Raw genomic sequence first — 27,031 nt, 5'->3', positions numbered from 1 at the left:
TTCATATCCCTCCCTCCATTTCCATAAAGTCTCTTGCTTCTTTGACTCTTTTTTTCCAATCACCTTGGATGGATCCTACCTCTTTGGCTTGGGGTCACTTTCTTTCTCCAGGTGTATTCTTCAAGTCTATACTCAATTTCTTTGCTATTTATAGCTTGTCTAATAGTAGATGTTGTGAGAATGTAATAGTATATCCAGTCTGAATATAATTTTCAAACCATCAAAAAGAGAATTAATATAAATATAAAATGGATATCAAAGTATTGTCTGACTTATTAATTAATGAGGGAAACACATAAATGGTAAAACTGGTTCAAAATCTTTTTAATGATTATAATTAGCCATTTAAAGAAATGGAGTACTACAGTAAATACTAGGTTGGTATAGAAGTGATTACTATCCTACAGGGCAACAAAACCATAACATAACCTTTGGTGGTCTTTTCTGCTGGACAGGAATATACAAGTTAACACATAACTTCAAAGTGTTTGCACTCAAATCCAATATTAAACAGTAGAATCAAATTCAAGTAAGTTCCCCTACAAGCTTAATGATCCTTGGTGGACTTGTTAAACAATGCTCCACTGTGACATTAAAAGGACATTCTGTATTCTTTTCTGATTTCCATGTCTTTAGTCAGTTTCTAACAATGTACCTGACTGTTACAAATACTTAACTCTCTCAAATAATAGGTGTTGTTTATTAAGTTCTTTAATGTCTCCTCCACATTTGTCTATCAAGAGGCTGTAAAATGTGGCAAAGCACTCTGTAAGTAGCTCTCTGTATGACTTAAAGCCAGTCATAACCTCTCTGTTCTTCCTTTCTTCTACACCTAAAATGAGGAACTAGAATTTTAGAATTTCTCTCCGTTTTAAAATACTGTTATTCTTTAAGAATGGAATTATAAAGGGCAAACTATCTTAGTCCTTTAACTAGTATGTGGCGTTAGGCAACAGGGCCCCCTAATGGTCTTTGATGAATTCTGGGCAGGTCAGCCTTCTACTTCTCCCGGAAAGTTTGAGAACTTCCTGCCCACAAAAAGTTTGGCAACACCTTCTTAACACCCTTGATTTAATTGGACTTCTACAGGCCAGTGTTATCTACTGTCAAAGTAATACTGCATAACAAACAAGTACAATGTTTCAGTGGCATACAATAAACATTTACTTCTGCTTTCAAGTCTATGGGTTAATTGGGAAGTTCTGTTGATCTTGATTAAGATTGGCTGGGCAGGTCATCCTCTCTTAGCTGGGACAAATTCATGTGTCTAGTGATCAGCTAGCTGTTGGGTGACCTAGTAGGAGAGCCTCAATGGGGTGACCGGCTCTGCTCCAAAAGATCTTTTTACCAGTTTAGACCTACCTTGTTCTAGTAGTGTTGATGGCAGTGTTTTGAAGGAGAGTGGAAGTGAGGAAGAACTCTTAAGGCCAAGAAAAATGACATACCCATGACTTTCACCACATGTGGGCCTGAGGAAGTTATAAGGAAGCTTGTGGGGAAATAAACTCCATCTCTTGATGGGGGAGGAGTGGGACATTCATATAACAAGGGGGGCATGAATATGGAGAAGGAGGAAAATTTGTTGCAATTTTTGTATTTAATCAATGATATATAGTTCATGATTCACAGTTGGGATTTCAGGAAGTTGTGAAAAGTTGTGGACCTAGAGGGAAAGAAGACAGACTCCTGTAAATATTCTTGTGCGTTCTTCTGGAGCCCACCTAAGTCACTTAGAGTTAATTTTCATCCTTTCAGGTCTTATTGTTAAAATTCGTTCAGTAGGACTAGAGCTGTGTTTAGGGCTAGTTATCTCATATTACTGAAGCGAAGTCATTCTTTGTACTCTACCAAACATTACACGAATGGTGAGATTTTACAGTCTGGCTGGTGCAAACATGCATTATTCCTGGTTTTGTGTGTTTCAGGTACTCTTTCTTCAAATCCTTTTATGGGGTTCTTTTTTTTTTTTTTTTAAAGATTTTAATTTATTTATTCGACAGACAGAGATCACAAGTAGGCAGAGAGGCAGGCAGAGAGAGAGAGAGGGAAGCAGGCTCCCTGCCGAGCAGAGAGCCCGATGCGGGACTCGATCCCAGGACCCCGAGATCATGACCCGAGCCAAAGGCAGCGGCTTAACCCACTGAGCCACCCAGGTGCCCCGATGGGGTTCTTTTTGCAGCCTTGGGTAATACTTCCTACTCATAAACTGATCTGTGCTTAGCAGAATAGTCAATCAGTGGGGACTCTCTCAGAGTTTTGGAGTTCTCACTCACTTGTTTATTTTTTAAATTTTTTTAGCATATACTTCTCTGTTACTTTTTCCTATGAACTCTAGCTACCTTGACTTCCCCAGATTCTCAGCTCATGTCCTCAATTCAGAGAATCTGGCATATTTCTCCTGGATTCTCCTTTCCTGTTCTGCTGCGTGGAACCCCTTTCAAGTTTGTTTCTTCTTTCTCAAGGATTATAGTTCTATATTGTCAGATGCTCAGTGTCATCAAAAAACAATTGCTTCACATATGTTGTCCAGCTTTAATTTTTCTTGTCATTTCATACAGGAGAATAATTCAATCCCTTTTACTCCAGTCTGGTCAGAAGTGGAAGCCTTTGATTCTTAGAATTTAGTTTTAGGAAAAATATAGGTTTCTAAAGATTATGGGCAATGTAAATTTCTGAGGAAGAAAGCAATACGCAAATTTCAGATTATATTTGAAAATGTGTTTCTTTCCTGCTTGTTTAATTGGTCTGCCATTCCTCTCTTCCCTTCTCTTAATATATTCAGCATTTTGCTACAGTTTGACCTTCACTATATTTTACCTTTTGTTATATTTTTGGCTGCATCATGTGTATGGGTATGCATCTTGTCAATGACAGTGTAAGCTCTCTAAATGTGGATTTACCATATTCTTTATATTCGCTGTTATATGACATTTCAAGATTAATGTTAATTGATTAACTATTATTCCATTCTGTAAAAAGAGACTCAAAATCTGAGGATTAATTGACATTTACAATGTGTTTTGTAGAGGAAAAGTTCAGGGTAAATAATGGTATCTTCAGCTTTTATGTTGGTGTCAGTTTTGTTTTCAATTGTCTCCACCAGAATTCGGTGCCATATGTTAGACTACAATTTCTCATGTGTTCAGCTGAGCCTGCTTAGAAGACTACTCCAGACTGATGTGAAGAATACTTTCTAAACATCTCAGATCTTACTTTGGCTCTATATTTTGTGAGGCTTTTATTCTTTCTCTACTTAACAAATTTGAAGTCATAATCTACAAATACATTAGATATGGATTAAATACTTTCAGCCAACTTGATGGGCCTGGTTTTGAAAAAGGATTATATTTGTAGATTAGACATGTCTCTGTAAAATGAGCCGTCAGTTCATTGTATATGATTTTATCTGCGATATTCCTGTAGGCTGGCTGCTTCTAACCACCCACTTGTGAGTTGGTCTTCTTCCTCTCCTTCCTCACCTCCTCATTTACCTTCTATTTCATGGAATGGTAAGGGGAGAGGGTATAGAAGGCAATTGCAATATACGCTTAATGTATCTTAGAATAAACATAATTAGGAAGAAATTTTTTACAAAAAAATCATGGTATGTTCTAAAGACAGACGTGACTAGTTTGAGAATCATTTGAGCATTGTTTTCCTTCATTAGCATAGGCAATCTGTAGTTGGCTATACTTATCGTGCCTGCCAGAATATAAAGAGAATTAATTTTAATCTTTATCATGCAACTGTATTCAAGTATAATCTTGTCCTACACATAAAATAATTTGATTGGGGGGGTGGGGCTGGGTGGTTCAGTCATTTAAGCATCTGCCTTCAGCTCAAGTCATGATCCCAGGGTCCTAGGATGGAGACCCACATCGGGCTCCTTGCTCAGTGGGGAGCCTGCTTCTCCCTCTCCCTCTGCCTGCCTGCCATTCCCCTGCTAGAGCTCTGTCTCTCTCTGTGTATCAAATAAACAAATAAATAAAAAACCTTACAAAAATAATTGGATGGAAAATAGAGAGTTCCATTTTAATTTAAACATCCTCTCCAGGTAAACAGTTTGAGTTCAGATATTTGCACAATGGTATGATGATGCTGTTTATAGGTCTAATATAATATAATGTAATTTAAAATTAATGCGCCTTTGTATTTTTATTATTGTGGTGACAATGTAAAGTGCATTAAGGTCTCCAGATTTTATAATAATGTGTATGATTGCCTATGTAAGATTATGAAAATAAATTTCAGGGTTTTGGAAATTTAAGCTTTTTTAAAAAATTTTTTTAAATGTATGTATTTATACTCTAAACTCACTGCCTTAGAAAATCCTAGAAAGTACAATACACAGAATGTAATTAATTAATTAATTAATTAAAAGATTTTATTTATTCATTTGACAGAGAGAGACCACAAGTAGGCAGAGAGGTAGTTAGTGAGAGAGAGGGAAGCAGGCTCCCTGCTGAGCAGAGAGCCCGATGCGGGGCTCGATCCCAGAACCACAGGATCATGACCTGAGCCAAAGTCAGAGGCTTTAACCCACTGAGCCACCCAGGCGCCCCCCACAGTACACAATTTATTAGCTGTTAAAGCAATGATGTCATCACATGTTACTGTAGTCTTTGGGAAACTACTGTTCACTCATGAGTGTAAAAGTGAAAAAGACAAATAACATCTTCATATTATGAATAGCTTTAACCTTGCGGACCCTATAAAAGAACCTCAGGAACTTCTCTTCCCCAGAGATCCTCTGGTCATAATTTGAGAACTACTGCACAAGTCAGTTAATGGTGCTATGAAAATTAGCTCTGTCCACAGGAGGTGAAAATCAGAAGCCTAATTCACACCATACAAAAAGAAATAAATGTCAAATGTCAAATGAATTAAAAGTGGTGGGGGCCACCTGGGTGGCTGAGTCAGTTAAGTGTCTGCCTTCAGCCCAGATCATGTTCCCTGGGTCCTGGGATCAAGTCCCACATCAGGCTCCCTGCTCAGCAAGGAGTCTGCTTCTCCCTCTGCCTCTGCTCCTTCCTATGCTCATTCATTCTTTATCTATCTCTCTGTCAAATAAATAAATAAAATGTTTTTAAAAATAAATTAAGGGTCTAAATGTGAATAAGTATAACTTCATTATCTCAGTGTAGATAGCCTGGTGATACCAAGGGGTGATGGAGAGATGGCGAGAAACCATTTGCATACACTCATGGTGTAAAGTTTAAGTAGTTTTCCTGCTTATTTAAAACATTTATTTAACATATGTAATGTTGAATAAGTTTCAAGGGTGCAAATATTCTACAGCCCAGCAATTCTACTTCAATTTATATGTCCCAGAGCCCTTGGAGTTTCCTTTTTTTAAGGAATGTCTTGTACGTATGGATATGGTTATTAGTGTTATTCTGTGCACAAGAGTAAGTACAGTTCTTCTTGTTTATAAAACAAACATACAAACATACAAAACTCATTGAAGGGTATACAGCCCATCACAAAATATCATTTACAAAAAAACTGAACAGGGAAGTTGTACAGCTATCATCATGAGCTCTTAAACGAAAGTCAAGCCTAAGTGTAGTTCATAGTTCTAAAAGCCAAATCTTTCTATAGATTTAAATTCTGATTACTTCTGAAAGTGGACAATATTTTGAAATAGAAGATTTTTGATTGAGAGTTTCCAATACATTCACGTTCTTATTTAGTTAGGCATTTTAAAATTTACATGAAGCTGAGTGGCTATAGCATGTTAATAACAGTTTCTTTTATAGAAACAACTGATTTTAATTATTTGATCCCTTTACATTTTGTATAAATCTACCTAAAATGACATAATCAATATAATGTTTATTATACTTTTTCAGAACACAAATGCCAATCTGAACATGAGAAAAAGAACAAATGCCTCGGTTCACTCTGAATCGGATGCTGGCCACAGAACTGAGGTGGGAAACCATTCGAGCAAATCCTCCTCAGTTACTCAAGGATCTTCTGAAGCCACATCGCAGTCTTACTTAGCTTCCAGCCCGAACCCTTTCAGCCATCCAAATGCAGCTGAAACGATTTCTGCAGCAAGAGCACCTCTATCTGCTCCTCCTTCTACTCCTGGCAGAACTGGGTATGTGTCCCAAAAGGCTTCCACCCACCGTGTGTTTGGATCAAGACTGGAGCGAATTAAGACCACCGTTAATACCACAGGGGCTCCTGGGAAGTTGTCAGCCACCACTCCTCCTCCCCCTGCTCCACCACCACCTGGATCTGGCACAAGCAAAATAGACAAATATGCCCGCATTCTCTTTCCAGTAACATTCGGGGCATTTAACATGGTCTACTGGGTTGTTTATTTATCTAAGGACACTATGGAGAAATCAGAAAGTCTAATGTAATTTTGTTGCTAGAATGGTTTCCTAAAAGATGATGAACTTAATGCAGAATGCCTTTTTAAATGTTTTTAAAGATAAACCATTGTTCTTTATTAAAATAAAAAGTCTATGTAGTTTTTACATTTAAAAAATTCAAGCCAGTTATTGGGAGAGTTAATTCATTCCTCAGTGAAGAGAGAGTGAGCCATCTTTCGTTGCAGAAAAATGATTTGAATAGAATCAATTCAGCATTCAAATTACATGAATTGCAGACCATCTTGGAAATTTGGGACAAGAGAAATAGGGCTATTAGAGATACATGGCACATACTTATGCATTGAAATTTGAAAACAGACTATGACATCTTTTCATATACACTATGAATATCAATCAACCACCCTAAATTTCCCAGTGGCACTGCCCTTAATCAGAATTGTTTATTGGATATCATATGAGGTGACCTTTGGAGATCCTGCTAGTACCTGCAAGAAAAGGACTTTCCTTGTTAAATGAAACATTTTGAAAAGGAAATGGAGCAAAGCAAATACTGACCAATGAGTGAAACCTCTGCTGCATCTAAAACAAAAACAGAGACCAGGGAAGATGTGTTCCCTGTCTTACGTTGGCCAAACAGGACTTAACCCTTGACTTGAAAATCTGTGCTTTGAGCCAAAGTTTAACTCATTGTATGAATTCTTTTTTACAGTAGTTTATTCAGTTATGTATTCTTAAACATATAGTTATTCAGAGCCTACTGTGTTCCAGGCACTATGCTAGACACTGTCTCTCTAGGAAAGCTCTTTCACCTTTACCTACAATATTACTTGAATAGTAGAACAGTCAGTGCATGCTCACGAACCATAAATTAGCAGAAGATGTTGCATTCTTTAATGGAAGAAATTTATTTAAAGTCTGAGAGCAAATTGAAAATATTTGTTTCTCCTATATTACAGAGGGTAACACATTAGAACTGCTTCACTAATTGACTTCAAAATATAATGAAAATGTGTACAGGTTGTTCTCTAAATGAGAAGCACTGTGTACCTAAGAGTAGAAATCTGGGCACTATAAGATCATATAAATTATTTGTTTCAAATTTGATCAGAATAGTAGGATAGAATTTGATCAGAACCATAAACTCATCAGAATTAGGAACTCAATACAAGGCCTTTTAGATGCTTTTCCCAACATAGATCTATATGGCTGGTGAAATGCTAATCGTCAGGATAGTTTTTGTGTCAGTAGTTTTGTATTTCTACTTCTCTGGAAGTTGAATGTTTTGGGGAAGGGCAGTTTTTGTATGGTTTCACAACAAAGGTGAGTATTTTAAAACTAAAAGAGAAGCAAAGGCATGGAGTAGAGAATAAAAATCATAGCCAAGGGGTAGGATTCTGCTGACTCTGGTAAGCAATTTATCAGTATTTTCACGTACTAACTTTTCTTTTTAATTGTGTAGGCTTAACAACTTAATTGAATTTCTTGCAGCTGTCTTATGACACTAAATCTATGTCTAGATTTTGTTGTGTTGCTTCCAGATTTTTCTTCTATATTTCTTTCTTCCTGATCAGGATTGTGTGAATGAATGTGTTCTGGATGCTTGGGGGAACACTTTGATAAAAATGGCTACCTTCCAAACAGAATCTCTTGGTTTTTAGAAAAGAAATCATATTAAGTATTTGCCATTGGTTTTTAAGTTGTTGCATTGCCTTGGAATGGTTGTATATGAGAACTGTAAATTGTGAAAATGCCAAATATTAATTGTGAGTCAAATCTGAGAATTCCTCTTTGGTTATCACTCTAGGTATATCCTAGAACCACTAACAATTTTAAGGCTGAAAGATGCTTTAAAAAATCATCCAATACAAGTCCTCACTTATAAATTGATGCCAGTAATATGAGGCCAAATAAAATTTGTATATGTGTATATATTTAATAAAGAATACTTGTACAAAAGCTTATCATAAGTGATTTTATGAATGTGAGTAGATTTCTAGCCTTGAGGACAATGCTTGAAATTATTATTGGAAGCTATGATTATTTATTATTCCAAGAAATGACCTTATTTCTTTAGTGAGGAATATACTCCTTGCTTATCCATTGGTCTATTCTTAAGAAATATCTTATGGCTTCCTTTATTTTTTTTTTAATTCTTCTCCTATAAATACCACAGATTTTAAATGGGTAAAAATTAATGATGTTAGAATTGCAGCCCAGGGATCCAGGTGAACCTAATTTTTCTTCTTTGTATGTGAAGAAGATTTTAAAATAAATCAGGTAGCCAAATAAGGAGAAAGGGCAAAATTAATTAAGGATTCTTAATTGTTAATGTGAAGAGTAAATTGACCAGAAAGTCTAATCATTAGAATAAAAAGGAATTATTTCACTTGCACATGATGTTTATAATAATAGCAATAATAATGCATAGTTTATTTTCTCTAATTGAATTTCATTATATCGAGTCATGGCTACTTTTTTTTTTTTTGGGGGGGGGGGGTCATCATTCCTATCTTCCCAATAACTCAGAGCTATGTTAAACAAAACACTTCTGTGAAGAACCAGTCACTTTTTACCAATAGCAAATCTTACAGTAATCATTAGGAGAGCTCAAAGTCTTGACAATTTGTGAAGAAGTCTGGCTGAGAATGGTAATTCTGTATATCTTATCTTTTAAAGATGAAATTCAGAACTGTCTTACTCAGTACCAGTATCTATATCCTAGCTTTCCACTCCAAGTTGAACCTTATACATAATTACTTCCAATTTACTCCAGGCATGACTAGGTATAATAGCATACTTAAATGGTTAATCTGCAGTTAAACATGACTTGTATTTGTTCATATACAGAGTATTTGGACAATGTATGTTTTAAGTCAGACCCCACAAATCTTGAATCAGAGTTGGCAGAAAGTAGAGCCACTCTCTTACCTACTGATGGAAATGAATCATAGAGAGGCTGATGACAAAGACAAAAGCAAGGGACTGGAATTAACTTTGAAAGGTCATTATTCAGTCACTTCACCTTAACAGTAACCATGTTTCAAGCAATAAGTAAAATATTTGTTTGTGGTTTATTTTACCCATGAACTGGTCAATTCTGCCTGACCTAGAAAAAAATCCCCACTCCGTTTTCCAATTGTCCCCTCTTCAAGATTTGTGAATAACCTGCAGTGAAAAACACCAAGTGAAGACATGGATGACCTCATTTCAGGTTCTGACTGTATTTTGATTTTAAAGGAGTCACTTAGGGGCACTGGGTGGCTCAGTCTCTAAGCATCTGCCTTCAGTTCAGGTTTGAACCCAGGGTCCTGGAATCAAATCCTACGCCGGGTTCCCTGCTCAGTGGGAAGCCTGCTTCTCCCTCTCTCAGACCCCCTGCTTGTATTCCTTCTCTCGCTGTCTCTCTTTCTGTCAAATAAACAAATAAAATCTTTAAAAATGTAATAAAGGAGTTGCTTAACCTTGCTAGGCTTGATTCCTTATTTGTAAGAGGAGGGGAGGATTAAATATTATCTAAGCTTTCTTTTAATTTTAATATTTTCTGATTCTCATAGTAGACTAAATACAAGCATTTCTTAGAATAGATACACTCAAAACTTTGTGCCACAAACAGATGTTTCTGGGGAAAAAATCCCGATTTTAGTTTTACTGCCTAATTACTTATAAGCTCATGGCTTGACTCAAACTAATGTTCCCTAACCTTAAGAAAATAAAACCAGCTTAAAAATAACCCATGACCCTCAGACCAACTAAGAAAACAAAACCAAAACAAACAAACAAACAAAACATCCATCTCCATTTAGATTAGATATTTTCTTTCCTGTGGAATATTTTATTCTTTAAAGAATTTGGGTTTCTCTTTACTGGGTATTTATTCATCCTTACTAATTAGACTCCTGCTTCATATTATATATTATGCTCATTTTTAGGTATATACAGAGAAATAAAACTGGTTTCTTTCCTTTTATGTGGTCCCAGTCTGGTAGTGATAATAGGTGTGTAGGCAATAACTATAGGGTAAAATAAGTACTTCAGTAGTATTGAGTAGGCTAAGACTAGAGTGGTATAAGTGAACCCTCACCTAAAACACAAAAAAAATATAGAGGGGTATCAAAAACCTTAATAATCAAGATAAATAATATTTTGAAATAATATCTTTTAAAAATCAAAATTCATAATCCAAATTCTTCACCTGCATGTTTTTTCTTTACCCCAGTTCATTCCTGACATGTAGGCTCAGTCTTTTCAGTATTTGAGTTACTGGTTCAGCAGAAACCAGGAAAAACAGTAACTTTGTAGTCAATGTTATCCAACTGTATATTGTTTACTTTATTGTAAATACTGGTAAACAGTGGTCAATAAATAGTTTTATATTCCAAAAAAAATCAAAATTCATTAAAAAAACTTATGATTAACAAAATACCCAAATTTGAAATAAATATTGGATTAGTATTAATATTTTTTTCTTTTCCATCAAGCTTTACTATTGTTTAACCTGGCCCTGACCCAGAGGGTGGAAAAGGATGCATGTAATTTTATAACTTTGTTTACGGGGAGGAGAAAAGAGTCATGGCAGGGAAGGCTTCGCGGAGATGATTTTGAATGGAATTGTGTGAAATAATTTGGAGGTCCAGCTCCTCTGCTGACTTCTGCAAACAAACAAACGGAGAAAAAAACAAACAACAAGAGCACATTTTTTACCACCTCCTGAAGCATGAAGAACTCTTACTACAAATTATATGAAGTGGTAGGAGGTAAGATGAATTCAGGGAAGTGAAAGATGGTGATGTTGGAAAGACCTGCTGGAGCTGGATTAGAGAGTTTTGTGTAAATTACGAAAGAAATTGGATTTGATTCTGGACTAGTGGCAATTTATTGAAAATCTTGCAAGATAATAAAATGAAAATGAATATGCTATGCTTCTGTTTTAGAGAATTCACTTGATTGCTGTATGAGCTATGGAACAGAGGGCCATGAATCTGGAGATCATTCAAGAATGGAGATGTCTCATTTTTCTTTTCTCTTCCAGTTAATCTTGGCATTTCATTTCTTTGTTTGAGTCCCAATGACTTCATTGTCATTTGTGAAAATGATACATAATTGTTAAAAGTGAAGATAGGCATTGCAGAAATTTAAAACGATCTCAAAATCCTACCTCCAAGAAAGGGTTAATATTTCATGAATATCAGGCCAGATACTTCTGTATAAATATAGTTATATAGAAGAGTAGAGTGAGTGGTTAAAAGACAGTTTTATAAAGTTAGGAGCCAAATAGTTCATAAATAAATGTTGCTAAATAATTTTTGAACATTGACTCTACCTTTATCTAAAGTTAAGATTAAAAATACTGGGGTAAAGCTGGAGAGATTGTTGAAATTTAGATAGTGTCGAATAAAGCAAGAGATTCTGGGGACTCTGTGTGTTTTTATTCCACATTTCAGTTTTTATTTCAGGAAAGCTTTTTTCCTATAGTGTGTCTAAATAATTTTTCTTTGTAAGTGCTAATTATGTTCAATCTCTTTTGCCTCTGTAACTATTTATATTTCTTACAATCACTTTTGTATTTATAAATTCATTGTCAACTTTTGTCAACCATAACCCAAGTGAGTTTTCAGTTGTGTTCATTCTAGTTTGTAACCTCTAATGTAATTTTTAACTACATAATGGTTTTATTCTTTTCCATTGCTTTCTTGGCCTGTGCCATGTCATATTTTCATTTCTTGCTACTATTTTTAGGATCTATTAAAACATTATCTTTTCTTTGAGCTTCCTATTCTCCGATTAATGAGATCATGTCTATAATTTGAGACTACAAATAACTCTTTATATAAAGTTTTCCTCTGTTTCCTGAAAAAAAATTTTTTTCTCTGGTATGAACTTCCCCTGCATTTTTATTGTGTTTCTGCTTCCTCTCCCTGTGTTTCAGGCTGATTTCTTTCTATTAAGCCCTGAATGAAGCTAGCTATTTACTGAACACTATGTGGGAAGTGGCGGGGAATGAATCAGAGCAGCCCACAGAAGCTATTTAAATTTCAGATTTCAAGCCCACCTCCCCAAATCCATTTTAACTTCTGCCCAGGGACCACACTTTTCTCTATTTTTGACATTTGGTGTTCCATGTGGCTCACGGTGTAAAACTCCCAGTTTTCCTTTCTCAGTGTTGTTAGCACTGTAGTGATTTTCTCCCCTTCTTCCTGTCTCTTGCATTCACGCTAGTCACCTGCTTTACCCAGCACGCTATTTTACAGCTATCAAATACAATCTATCAGCAAACTTTTTCCTTATACCCATATTCCACCATTTGCGTTTATGTAACTAGAATTCTATAAAGACAGATTTTGTTGTTCTCTTGCCTGTCCATTGTCCATCTCATGGTGGCTTCGAACAGTCTTTGAAGAATGTCAGAGGACCATGACCCTGAGTGAAATCTATATCTTATCCAAGATATGTGCCAGTGAATGTCCTTTCTTCCATCAGGGCAAAATGTGACCCTGTTTCAAAGCTATTTATCACTGTTTGTTGCCAATTCCTTATAATTGCAGATGTGGTTTTTTTGTTTTGTTTTGTTTTGTTTTTTTCCCAATTCTTCATTATTTATTTTTGGAAGGATTTCCTAGAAAAACAGTGAATTGTAAGTGTTTTTATTTCACCATCTTAAACTGAATCACCATCTATCATTTGTATTTCTGTTTGGCTGGGGGGTTGACCAGAGTATCTTTTCCAACAGCAGAGCTCTGTGGTTTTTCCCTTTTGTATATCAGGTGTTACTGGAATCAGGGAAGAAAACTGGATTAAATCTGTGACAACACAGTTGATAGAATATACTTCCCTTTAAGGGGAGAAAAAGAAATTACAATAGTAGGAAATAAATATTATTACAATTAACCTTTGACTGACATATCCTTTTTCACTCTTGTATTTGTGAATGGTATGGTTTATTCCATCCTTGGAGATGTTTGCTGATAGAGTGGGGCATGTTTGTAATCATTTTACTGATTATGTATATCGTTTCCTACTTCAGATACACAATAAATCAGAACTTTCATTTTTCTAGGTATGTAAAATGATTGTGGTTTTGATGAAGTAGAGTTTTATAATTCTAAGGGAGTTTTATTCAAAAATGAATCAAAATCCAGTTTTCAGCTAAAGCCATATTTTATGCTATAAGACATTGAATGGTCATAGTAAATAAGAACTTAAATTTTCCACTGGTTTCTTTTTTAATGATGAAAACTCCTTAACAATTTTATGCTAGAAATGTTGAGAATTGAAGAAGGAATAAAGTATTCTGTTAGGTTTTTCAATTGTAATGTTGCACGAACTGAGGAATAAAAACTTACCTGCCTGCTCTTTGAATAATTTTAAATTCTTTGTTTAATTGCACAATTAAAACTATTCCTCATTATGGGAGTAAAGAAAAATATTAATACGTATTTCATCATATCATGAAAATTAAATTTGTTATCCTTTGAGCTTTATTATTCTTGCTCCATCAGAATAGCAAATAATAAAGCACTTTATTTTAAACAGTATAAAATTTGGAGGAGACACAAGTGTTTTGATTTCATGGGAAGACAGTTTTCCTACAAAGTAGACACTTCCTGAGCTTATACAAATCATATCTGATTCCCTGAGAATGATGATTTTTTTATTTAATATAATTGTCACAATATATTATAGTAAAGAAAACACTGTCATGCTTTTCTTTTTGCAAATTTGTTTTTTCATTTTATTTACTTTCATTTTATTTACTTTTCCATCATGATCAGTATACTCTTTAATCCCCATGTTTTTGCAATTTGTTTAAAAAAAAGAGGGAAATACAAGTTTAGGAGTTGATTTTATTTTTTTTTTAACGATTTTATTTATTTGTTTGACAGAGATCACAAGTGGGCAGACAGGCAGGCAGAGAGAGAGGAAGGGAAGCAGGCTCCTCACTGAGCAGAGAGCCCGATGCAGAGCTGGATGTCGGGCCTCGATTCCAGGACCCTGGGATCATGACCTGAGCCGAAGGCAGAGGCTTTAACCCACTGAGCCACCCAGGTATCCCAATACTGGTTTAGTATTTTAAAATAATTTATCATAAAATGATTTTTAATGCCCTTAAAGCAAACTTCTCTTGCTTTCAAAGCTAAACCTATTTATGATAATAAACTTCCTTTGCTTCTTAAAAAATTACGTATGTGTGTGTATGTGTATGAGCATAACATTCTGGAGTATTCAAGCTTCAGTTCTTCATTAATGGATGATTATTTATTTATTTATAAAAATATTTTATTTATTTGACAGAAAAAGAGAGAGAGACAGCGAGAGAGGGATTACCAGTAGGGGAATGAGAGAAGGAAAAACCAGGCTTCCCCCTGAGCAGGGAGTCTGATGTGGGGCTCAATCCCAGGACTCTGGGATCATGATCTGAGCCAAAGGCAGATACTTAACAACTGAGCCACCCAGACACCTCTGTGGATGAGTATTTAAAATAAAAAGGACTTAAATTTCTATAAAATTTTATCATAGATACTTATATTTTAAGATTAATGTGTTGTAGCTAAACTCTAGAATTATTAAAATATAACTATTGTATTTAATGAATATTTTTCTATTTAAATTTAAAACAATAAACATAAATATCTTTGGAATTTTTTAGTTGAAGAACTTTTTTGTTTGTAAATATAGTTCCTTTAAATTCGTCACAGTATTGTTTTGGACATGATATTTCACTTTAAAAAAAAAAAATCTTACTTATTGACTGTGGACTTTGAGAAACAAACTGAGGGTTTTAGAGGGGAGGGGAGTGGGGGATGGGTGAACCTGGTGGTGGGTATTAAGGAGGGCACATATTGAATGGCACACTGGGTGTGGTTCATACACAATGAAGCTTGGAATACTAAAAAATAAAATAAAATAAAAGAACAAATTGATCACAGTATTGTTTGGACATGATATTTCACTTATTTAAAAAAAACCTGTTTTACTTATTTATTTATGGGGGGTAGAGAGAGAATTTCAAGCCAATTCCCCACTGAGCATGAAGCCAGACAAGGGGCTCAATCTCATGGTCTTGAGATCATGACCCAAGCCGAAGCCAAGAATCAGAGGCTTAACCTACTGAGCCACCCAGGCATCGGTGGTATTTCACTTTTGAAGCCTTGCCTCATTCATTAGTATTCATAGTTTTTCCTTACTCTCATTCCCCACATGACCAATACCTTCATCTAGATTATAGTTTTGCCAAGTTTTCATGGCTGGGAAAATTCTCTGTGGGTGATATGGATGAAGAAGAGTGATAGGACCCATCATATTGGATGTGGTACAATGAAAATGTTACATATGTGATTTTGCTTGATCAAAGGGGTATCAAATGTATATACATGTTTTTTTTATTCTGATGCATCAAAATGGATAAAGTAGAGCAACCTATGACTTAATTCTAACTTGTGAGACCAAAGTAAATGTCTTAGAAAGTCAATAAGGTTAACTTATAAAAATATGTGATCTTATGCTTTTCAATATCCAGTTCAGCATAGTAGCTGTATTTATTTTGTTGAGATGAAGGGTTTTGAACACTCTGACACCTTTAATTAAAGTTTTGTTTTTGTTTTTATATTTTATAATGTATCATAAAATGTTTTGAATGTAACCCTTCTTGTTCTGAAACAACTGTTTTCTGAAGAAAAATTCAGGCTTGCGATTTGTACCTTTTAAAAAAGAGAACGTACCTGAGAGAAAAAAAAAAAAAATGTTGATCACAGATTCTCCATAACACACACATATAGACACAGACATTCTTGTATAAATACATACTAACAAAATACATAGTACATGCAGTATTCTTTTTGTTGTTGTTCACTTTTATGACATATTAATTAAGTCCTTCCATATTTAACTGTATTTGGTCATTTATAGACAATGTTTGTGTTTCCCCAACATGCGTATGTTGAAATCCTACCCCCATATCATGGTATGAAGAAATGGAGCCTTTGGGAGATAATTAGGATTCGATGAGGTCATGAGGATGGAGTCTTCGTGAAGAGGACTAGTGCCCTTTTAAGAGTCACTAGAGCTTGCTTCCTCTCTCTGCTCTGTGCCAAGTGAAGATACACTGAGAAATTAATGGTCTGCAACCTGGGAGAAGCTGACCACCTTGGCACTCCACTCTAAGACGTCCAAGTCTCCAGAAGTGTGATAAATGCATTTCTGTCATTTAAACCACCTACTCTATGCTATTCTGTTATAGCAGGGCAAACTAAAGCCAATTCCTTACTCCTGTGAGAGCATTTCTATTAAAATATTAATATTTAAAATGCATAGCACCTTTGTTGTGTAGTGATTTCTGCTTTTTTAATTTCTTTTAAAAATATTTTATTTATTTACTTGAGATAGAGCGAGAGTGAGAGCGAGCGAGCGAGAGAGAGAGCACAAGCAGGGGGAGCAGCAAGTAAAGGGAGAAGCAGGCTCTACATTAAACAGGGATCCTGATTCAGTGCCTGATCCCAGGACTCTGAGATCATGACCCAAGCTGAAGGAAGATGCTTAACTGACTGAGCCACCCAGGAACCCCCTCACCTTTTTTTTTTTTTTTTTTTAAAGTTCCATAGGTCTCACTAATGACCAGATCCTGTTTCCTGAATACTAGATAGAAAGTGTCTGCCTTTTATTTTCAATATTGATAATAGAGAATTAGAATAATGTAGGAGAAAGAGGAAGTCAAAATTTAAAAAAAAAACTATTTTCCAATAAAAGTATCAATAAAAAAGTAGGAAAAATAAGGTACTGGAACACGTAGAGGTATATGACTTTCCAAACTAGGTTACTTTAATTTTTTATATGATGCTAATTTCATTTGTTTTAATCACTGGTGAAGAATTTCTGCATGGCTCATTTTTGAAGTAGAATAGTTAGAAGTTAATTTTCTTTCTGACTAATTGGAAGCCAGAGATCACTGCTGGCTGAATGATTATGAAAAACACTGAGGTGGTTCAATAATCATGAACTTATTTATAATGTTACCTAACCTATATCATCATGCCCTGTGCATTCTGAAAATTAATTTCTCTCACAAGGAAAATTGCATGTAAGTCTTACCATTATATTCGACTATGTTTTCTTAAAGTCAAATATACATCAATCCTTTGAGTACTTAAACGGTATCCCTCTCTTTTTATTCTGGAAAATGTAAAATAATGTCATTAGTTAACATTGATTTGGATAATGTTCTCATTTGAACACTCTTCAGGGTAACATTCCTCAGCTTGGTATTCTACTCAAATGGATTCATGAATCTGTATCATTAGTGTTAAGATAAATGCTAATTAGTGGCATCATTTATTAAGTAAGGACCATATGTCTTCTGTGGAATAATATTGTCAAGTTGCCCTATGTGGGTTTATCATTTGAAAACTAAACAGGCTGATACATGCACTGGAGGAAGATATCTCAACTGACACATTACTCCAAAATTTTGATACATTTTTATTTCTTCCTTGGCTTCAGTTACTTGTATTTTGCCTACTAGTCCTTGTATGGTATCAAAACTCCTTTCCTCACAGTTTATGGTATCCTTACCAGTGCCACAGAGAGAACACAAATCCCTTTCTCTCTTGTCTGCAAAATGGAAAAGGTAAAGGCATCATTCTATTTTTGTATATATTTCTTATTTTTTACATTTTCACATACATAATTTTCTAACAAATACATCATGTAATATATGATAGTTTTCCATAAATGAGAACAATATTTTTTTTACTCGTAAGACTAGGTCTAGTGTTTCCTTTAGCAGAAAAGCAAATATTAGGTAAAAAGCTATTACTCTTTATTTTGGAAAAGGTTGCATTGTGAATAGAATAATAGCTCTGGCCACTCTAAGAATAAACCATACACATAATTGAAAATGCCCTGTAGAGATTGTGCTAACTGAATTATTCAAATACATTCCTCAAAGAACAGATGTAAAATGCTGGCATTACTCATAAAAGTGGAGTGATATGTAATTCATTTTCCATTACACAATTACTCCTTTCATTTCTGTTCAAGTGGTGGCCTTATTTCCAGTTCCTTGGTCTCATCTCTCCAGCCCCATCCATTCTACACGGGGATGTCATAATATTTCTGTGCATTTCACACTTGCCTTAGCATCTCTATTGGCTCTCCAACACTTCTGGGATAAAAAAGGAATTCCTTACCATGACATTCAGGTCCTAACACAACCCAACTATAATGTCACCTTCATCCTCTCCTTCCTTCTATTTTATGATTTGGCCATCCAGAAGAACATGAAATTCTCTGAATATTCTCTGAAATTCTCTTTGTGCTTTTTCAAGCTAAATCCTTTGCCTCGCTTACCTTTTTCCTATTCTTGTTTTGTGATTTCTTATAAATTATTGCACTGATATTTCCACTAACTGAGGCCGTCTCTGATATTCCTTAACAAAATTAATTTTTTATTTTTTATTCACATATATTTTTATCCCCAGGGGTACAGGTCTGTGAATCACCAGGTTTACACACTTCACAGCACTCACCCAAGCACATACCCTCCCCAATGTCCATAATCCCACCCCCTTCTCCCAAACCCCCTCCCCCTTAACAAAATTAATACATGGCAATTTCCCATTTCTCCTATCACTCTTCTGTAGCATCTTTTATATGAAATTACGGTAAAAGATCTGTTTTATTATTTGTAAAAAAAATAAAAATATGTGTTGAATATATTTGGGCAAAAATGAATAGACTATCCTCTTTGATCACAAGTTCACAGTTTTGTGACACCTGGGATCTCAGTCTGTTAAATATCTGTCTTCGGCTCACGTCATAATCTCAGGGTCCTGGGATGGAATCCCCTGTCAGGCTCCTTGCTCAGTGGGGAGCCTGCTTCTTTGTCCCTCTGCCTGCCACTCCTCTTGCTTGCATTCTTTCTGAGAAATAAATAAATAAATAAATCTATCTTTTAAAAAAATTCACAGTTTCATCTTATACATTTGAGAAAATTAAAATAAATAAGCGCATTGTCTGACAACAAACTGAAGTTCCTAATGTAATGCTTGTCAATTTGCAGGTTTATTTTCTTTTATTATTTATTTATTTATTTTAGAGAGGGACAGAGGGGAGAAGGGGAGGGATAAAAAGAGAGGGGGAGAGAGAATCTTAAGCAGGCTCCATGCCCAGCACAGAGCCTGATGCAGGGCTTGTTATCATGACACTGAGATCACATATAGGTTAAGTGTATTGGGTAATTTGAATTTACTTGAGTGCCAAAGAGGACAGATATGCCAACAATAATGTGCAGTTTATTTCTGCATTTGGTAAAATGATATTTAATTGTTTAAAAGGAGTAGCAAAACAAATAACATTGTACAATTCGAATTTAAGATTGTGTACTATGGCCAAAACAACCATTTTTAATGCTTTTAACTGAAGGTATTATTATGGCTCTAACTTGTACTTTTGTCATTTACTTGATAGAAATGGAGGGGATTCAGATGTATATATTTCAAATTTGTTGTAAGATTGTATATATTTAATTAAATAATAAATATGACTTTACCGATCTCGACTCTTTTCCTCACATACCCTTGATAAGAGAATATATAGAGAGAAAATAAAAAGGTTCAGCTTCACAGCATAGTATGGTTGAAAACTCCTGTTTATACCCCTGAGAAATTTATTGTCATTTACGCCCAATGTCATTACGCCTTCAAATAAATTTGTCATTCTTTGACAATAATCACGCTTTGAATTACAAAATGTGCCTTATTCAGACCATATGGATTGTTTTGAAATAAATGCTCAGATAAGTAATTGTGGGATAGAATTGATTCCACTAGTTTCAGAATTGACATTACATTGTTGTTCTGTGAAAATCTTATTTTTAGTAATAGTATAGTAGTGCACTGCTAATGGCACGCTGGACCAAACTCCCACCAATAGTAAGAGTAGGAAGAAAAACACGATATCAAGGAAATAAAAGGGTGAGAAAAAAAATGAAACAAAGGTAAAAAGTATTTCCAACAAAGTTCCACAGTGATTTTTACAATTGGCAAGGAGTACTATGAAATGAAATACTTTACAAAACAGGGATGCCATTCCACTATTTCTAGATCAATTTTCAAATTTGTACAACCCCAAGTTAACTTTGGAACACAGAAAAAAATGGAGAGGACAGAATGGTGAGTCTTTTTCAATTAATATATGTGATATATATTTAAGCTTGTTGTTCTTATTTCTGAATGGTTTGCACAGAAACATAGATACTATTATGTATATAAATTGTGTTGTGTACATAAATAGCTACCTCTGTGGAGGGTTGTTGGTTTTCTGGATATAAATACAAAACTAAAACAATTTCTCTTACCTTATGACTGATTGACAAGAAATGACTTCCTTTGAATACCAATTGATCTTTATATTATTATGTAAGAATAATTGAAAGATGGAAAAGAAACTGTGGAAGTAAAAATAGAAGAAGGGTAGAAATTCTCTGAAGATATAAAACATATAAAAGCAAAATGAATACTTCCAATTTGTATCTCTTGTATTAACATGCCTTCTCTTTGGGAATTCCTAACTTTTCCTGGTAATAAACACTTCAGGAACAGATTACATGTAATCTAGTATTTTCTTTTATCTTTAATGTTTCCATGTTACTCTTAAAACTACATGATGTATGCCGGTAATATTGTATAGATAGGAGATTCTGACAAGGTGAATCTTATTTAAGAGTTAATATTTCTTCATTTTTCTCTTTTGAGGGAGGAAATGTGTCTGATAGGGTTTAATAAACTTCAAGTTTTGGTGGATTAAAACAACAATTTTTTGTTTACTTCATTGTTCTGTTGGCTCATCTGAGTGACTCTTTCTTGGAGTCTCTTATGTAGTTGCAGTCAAATAGCAGGTGAGGAGGAGTCATAGGAATTGCTTTCACTCACGAGCCTGATGCCTGGACTGAGAGAGCTGCAATCATGGTGGCTACCTCAGGATGTGTTTTCTTTATGCGGCTATCCTGGGATTTCTCATGGCATGAAGTCTCATCAGTCAGATTTCTTACAGGGCAGCTGGTTTTCCCCAGGGCAAACGTTTCAAGAGATAGGAAGGGAAAATAGAAAGTCTTTCAATGCCCATCCTACAAATGGGCACAATTATGGCACTTGGGCCAAATTCTACGGGTCACAATAGTTGCAGAGTCTCTCAGATTCAGGTAGAGGTAGCACAGACTTAACATCTCAATAGGAGGAATGTCAAAGAACTGTAGCCATCTTTAATCTGCACCTGTATTAACATTACTAGTGACCCTATTTAGTCAGTGTCAATATTTCTTGCCTTCTTAATAGTTGAACTCCATGGAATTTAGCTATTTCAGCCCTAGATTATCCACAGTGAGATATTAAAAAAGGTCTTGTCATAATTTGCATTATAATCAATAAAGGCTTTCAGTTAATGAAAGATAGTTCAAGTTATTAGTCCTTTTCACCTATTTGGTGTGTTGCTGTGTGTACTGTTACTACCTAATAGTCAAACATCAATCCAGAAGAGATGGTATAGGAGAAGAGTCATTTATCCTTCAATAAAATCTTAGAGAATATATATCTTTACATTTATAACACATAAAACAAGACTCTGAGAGAACTGGGTCACGTATGTTTCTGTCAGCAAGGTGTAAGAATTAGAGGTCATTCAGGTTCCAGGGAAAAGAATTGCCAGCATAGACCAGCTTCTTCCTAAAGCTTAGCTAAAAATAGCAACACAATTAAGTAATGGGACTCTGAGCTTTGGGATTATGACAATGAAGATATTGTAGTCTTCTGCTAATATTACACCCTCCCATTTTTTGTCCCTTCATTTAGCTAACTTACTTCAGGCCTGAGAGTAAGCTGGCCATTGAGCCAATTAAGTGGAAATTGAAACAAGAAAAATTTTAATTTGGGGGGTACAATTTCACAAATTCAGACATTCAATATGAACAAGTTCTTAGAAATAAATGGAGATGACAGTTCTGTCAAATACCCTCAAAACCATTAGTTTAAAAAGGAAACAAAACCAAAAATTTGCAAGGAAGCATAAAGTAGAACCTCTCAGAAAATCATGAAGTTGGTCAAGTTGTAGGGATGTGTGAGTCTGGTATCATAGAGTGAACATGTTGTATAAGTGCTAATACAGTCAGATAATTATTTTAGAGTTGAACCATTTCTTGATCAGGGCATATAATTTTATGAAATTTTGTCCTAAATTCCACTGGTGATTGTTTTAACCCTATTGAAATCATAGGGTTACAGTATGGTGGTCAGCATCTAAAAGCAATGAAAAATCAACCTCCAAGTAGAAAAATTAATTTAAAAACTATGAAATATATTCATGTACTATAAACACTTCTTTTTCAAAAGATTTTATTTATTTATTTGAGAGAGAGTGTGAGAGAGAGAGATCACAAGCAGGGGGAAAGGTAGAAGGAGAAGCAACTCTCCACTGAGCAGGGATCCCAAAGTGGGACTTGATCCCAAGACCCTGGGATCATGATCTGAGCTGAATGCAGACACTTAACTGACTGAGCTACCCAGATGCCCCATAATACAAACACTTCTTAACACTTCTTCCTTCTATGTCCTGTCCCCTTACCCATGTTCCACTGTTACTTCCATATCCCTGTTCTGTTTCTTCCATATCCATATCCCTGTTCTACTGTTTCTTCCATATCCCTGCTTCCAAAAGTCTTCATAAATGTCTTTCTGAACCCTGTACCATGTACCTCTCATATTTTTTACTTTTACTGCTTTTCTTTTTCTCAAGTTCAATTTTTCATCATATTCCATTATTAAGAAAAGAACTAATCTGACAACTGACAAGGTCTTCTTAAGAGGGTTCCAATATTACCTTCTCCCCAACTTGGATTTCTGAGTGAGATCTAAACTAAGAAGTTGTGGGGAGTGGTCACTATACAGAGATAGAGAAGAAAGAATTATGAGAGAAGAAGAGAGTTTAGCACACTGTGCCCCTTCTCACTTTTAAGATGAAGCTCTGTGAATGAACAAAACAAGATATGTGTAGTTAGATGTAGCGACAATGGGAGGGAAGTAACCAAAACAAATGCAGTTGGGTTACAGAAGATTGTCTCAGAAGGAACTTGCTTCCAATCATCTAGAGAGTTCTGATGGTGTCAGGCTCATGGAAGCATGCCGGACAACATAATGTATATCCCTTTCCTGGCATTTTGCCCAATGCAGTAGCTCAGATATTTAATTTTTGTTGAAAAACTAGTTTTTATGTTTATATTAAAATATGTCAGGATGAGTTTCTAAGATCTTGACCACCTATTTCTGGCGTCTGCCATGATCTCATTTAGAAATGCAGGAATAGTGTGTAGTAAACAAAATTTTGATGTTATCTGAAAGACAACTAATGGTAGTTATCTCTGGTCCTGATATTTCCAGATCCAACTTAACCAGCGTTTTTCTATTATGGATATTACACAAGGCAATTACTAATAAGGCAAAGATGATCTGGATCACTAGCAACTCAGGATAGCTTGGAAAGATAACTTTTGATCTTAGAAGGGCCATAGGCATAACACTGCTACTGTCCCCCTGCTGTTGACTTCGGGTACTATCCAATTGTGGTCTGGTCCATATACAGGCCTTTCAGATACAAGGGGCCTATAGACCTAAGATGCCAAAAGGAAAATGTTAATGAGATTTTATGTACAAAATCTCTGTTTTCAAGAAAATTGATAAATAATATATAAAAAAGTGTCAGTATTTATTATCACCATGAGAACATTAGTGATATAGCTATGAAAACCAGAAGACATAGACCTGCAGAAGAATAATCAGCATCTATTGCAAAGATTACTAGTTATTTTAAGAGGACTGTGTGGAGAGATAAGAAATTAATCCATGGCTGCAGAGAGTGCATGTATATATAACACTGTGAAACAGAAAGTTTTCTTTTAGAATAAATTAATATTTATCTCATTAGTTTTTCTTGATTTCAATCCCAAGTTTTTCAGTGCATGTATATTCTGTTATGATGGCTGTTACATAAGGCCAGCTTTCTATCATTGTTATCTAAAACTTCACATAGTAAATCAATTAAATAACTTACAATGTTTTTATGTTTTTGTGTTCAATTCATGGAATCAAATTGAAGCTTGGAAATTCATTTTTTTTTAATTTTTTATTTTTTATAAACATATATTTTTATCCCCAGGGGTACAGGTCTGCAAATCACCAGGTTTACAGACTTCACAGCATTCACCAAAGCACATACCCTCCCCAATGTCCATAATCTCACCCCCTTCTCCCAACCCCCCCTCCCCCCAGCAACCCTCAGTTTGTTTTGTGAGATTTGGAAATTCATTTTTCAAAAGTAAAATATCTGCTATTACTGTGAATATTATTCATTAGCACTTAAAGGATTATATTTAAAATAAAACTATTCACAGTTTAACAGGAATTTAAATTGGATAGAGTCTAAGGTCATAGTAAAAAATAAAAAAAAATTCTTATTTAATTAAGAAACTATGGAATAACTATATCCTTGAAATTGGCTGTGTTGTATATATAATTCATAAATGCAACCAACTGCAATTGATGTAGAATCTATAGTAATGAAAATTCAAAATGAAACAAGATGGGATCAGGAGGGAGACAAACCATAAGAGACTCTTAATCTCACAAAACAAACAGGGTTGCTGGGGGGAGAAGGGTCGGGAGAGGGTGGTGGGGTTATGGACATTGGGGAGGGTATGTGCTATGGTGAGTGTTGTGAAGTGTGTAAACCTGGTGATTCACAGATCTGTACCCCTGGGGCTAATAATACATTATATGTTATAACAAAATTTAAAAAATAATGAAAATTCATAAAATTGTTCTATATAACAGTTTGATAAAAAATATTGTTATATATAACAGTTTGCTAAATCAAAATCTTTTTTTTTTTAAAGATTTTATTTATTCCTTTGACAGACAGAGATCACAGGTAGGCAGAGAGTCAGGCAGAGAGAGAGAGGAGGAAGCAGGCCCTCTGCAGAGCAGAGAGCCTGATGTGGAGCTCGATCCGAGGACCCTGGGATCATGACCCAAGCTGAAGGCAGAGGCTTTAACCCACTGAGCCACCCAGGTGCCCCCCAAAATGCAACTTTTTAGTGATATAACCAGGATTGAGTACCAACAATAACAAAACAATCTTCTCAAACATAACAGCATGCGTTTTCTCTCTTCATTGCTCCTAAGTAGAATTGGGAAAGTATGCATTTTTTAAAAAAATACACTTTGTAAATAAATTTAAATGGTCTACAAAGGTACTGAACTTTTTATAAACAAAATTTAGAAAATGTTTCATTGTGTTAAAAATCATTCAGAAATTTTTAATCAAACAATTCAAAAAATTTTATGCTGATAAAATTCAGATTTCAAGGCTTTTGCAGATTAAATAGTTATTTTAAAAAATGTGCAACACAGAAAGACACTTAAATTTACCCCTACAAAATCAAGGAACAACCTTAACAAATTCAGTTGGACTTTAGATAATTAATGTAAGATTTAACCTTGAAATTCTGAAATTATACCTTATACTATTTTAACCCATACAAAAATTTTTTGATGTATCTCCCAATGTAATTGAATAAATTTACATTTATAGAGAAATAAAATTAAATTTAAAAACTCCTAATTTGCATCACCTAAATTTGACAAAACCATCAAAAGAATCATAAATAACAGAAAACTTATTTGATGAAGCTTGTGTCAAATATTTGCTGAAGACTGGTGCTCTGAATAGAGGCAAAAATGACAGTACTTGTGAAAATATTTGGGCTGAGAAATTTATACATCAGTATGAAAAAGTAGAAGTGATATTTTCTGTTTAATTTCTTAGCTTATTTTATTAATATAAAATAGAATCTACAGAGAAGAGCAAATTGAAGGTGTCAAAATTTCCCATGTATCAAACATAAAGTACTTATTTGAAAAAACAATAAAAAATGAAAAACAACAATGCCATATTAAAAATGTAGTCTTCAGAAAAATATTAGTGACCCAGTATTATAGATAATTAAAGTTGAAACTCTAAAGTACATTAATATGTGCCAAGAATTATCATTCCATTATTTTCATATTAATACAAAGGCATTTTTAAAGTTTTTGCTTCAATGTACTTATTTTTTAATTTTTAGAAGTAATCTAATTTTACGAAATGATTTTTGAATTGTGCTCTAAGTCCACCAATACAAAATTTATAACTTTAATTCATTTTATTTTCTCCTAGTTGCCTAGTTTGGACAATGTATTCTATGGTTACCATGTAATGTATTGTCCACACATACGGTTGGCATCTTGAGGAGGTGAGATACACAATAGAATTGTAGATTGCTTTGGGTTTACATGCAACTCAAGTCCCGTTGTGACCAACTGTGATGAAGATGCGACTAGCCAGTGAGCTTGCCAAAAGATTGCTGTGACCTGGAAGTTAAAGATCTCTACATGAGAGATCACATTACATTGAGGGGTGGGAACACCTAACTCCCCAAACCGTTTCCTCCACTATGGAGTGACATAGACAAGAAGAACGCTCCTAATGATTCTGTCTCTTCTTCCGGTGGTGGTGGCAATCAGTGATGTGATTGGTTGATTTGGAAAGCGAGCGTTGGCTTTGTGACCCGCCCCTTCCTTTTCTCTTAGGGAAGAGTTGCCCAGAGGACG

The 27,031-nt window shown here is 34.9% G+C and overlaps 1 protein-coding gene across 1 annotated transcript in view; it reads left to right on the top strand.

Annotated features, from left to right (window-relative positions):
* The window catches only part of GABRA4 (gamma-aminobutyric acid type A receptor subunit alpha4), a 67,418-nt gene extending 59,171 nt beyond the window's left edge, over positions 1 to 8,247 (top strand). The window contains exon 9 of the mRNA XM_059396122.1: positions 5,853 to 8,247. Within this exon, the coding sequence (XP_059252105.1) occupies positions 5,853 to 6,374 (522 nt within the window). The 3' untranslated portion in view covers positions 6,375 to 8,247. The remainder of the gene's footprint in view (positions 1 to 5,852) is intronic.
* Positions 8,248 to 27,031: the final 18,784 nt, after the last annotated feature.

This window comes from Mustela nigripes, chromosome 1 (genome assembly GCF_022355385.1).
Source record: "Mustela nigripes isolate SB6536 chromosome 1, MUSNIG.SB6536, whole genome shotgun sequence".
Lineage (NCBI taxonomy): Eukaryota > Metazoa > Chordata > Mammalia > Carnivora > Mustelidae > Mustela > Mustela nigripes.
The sequence above is the reverse complement of the archived record's forward strand: the minus strand, read 5'-3'. Positions and strand labels throughout refer to the sequence as shown.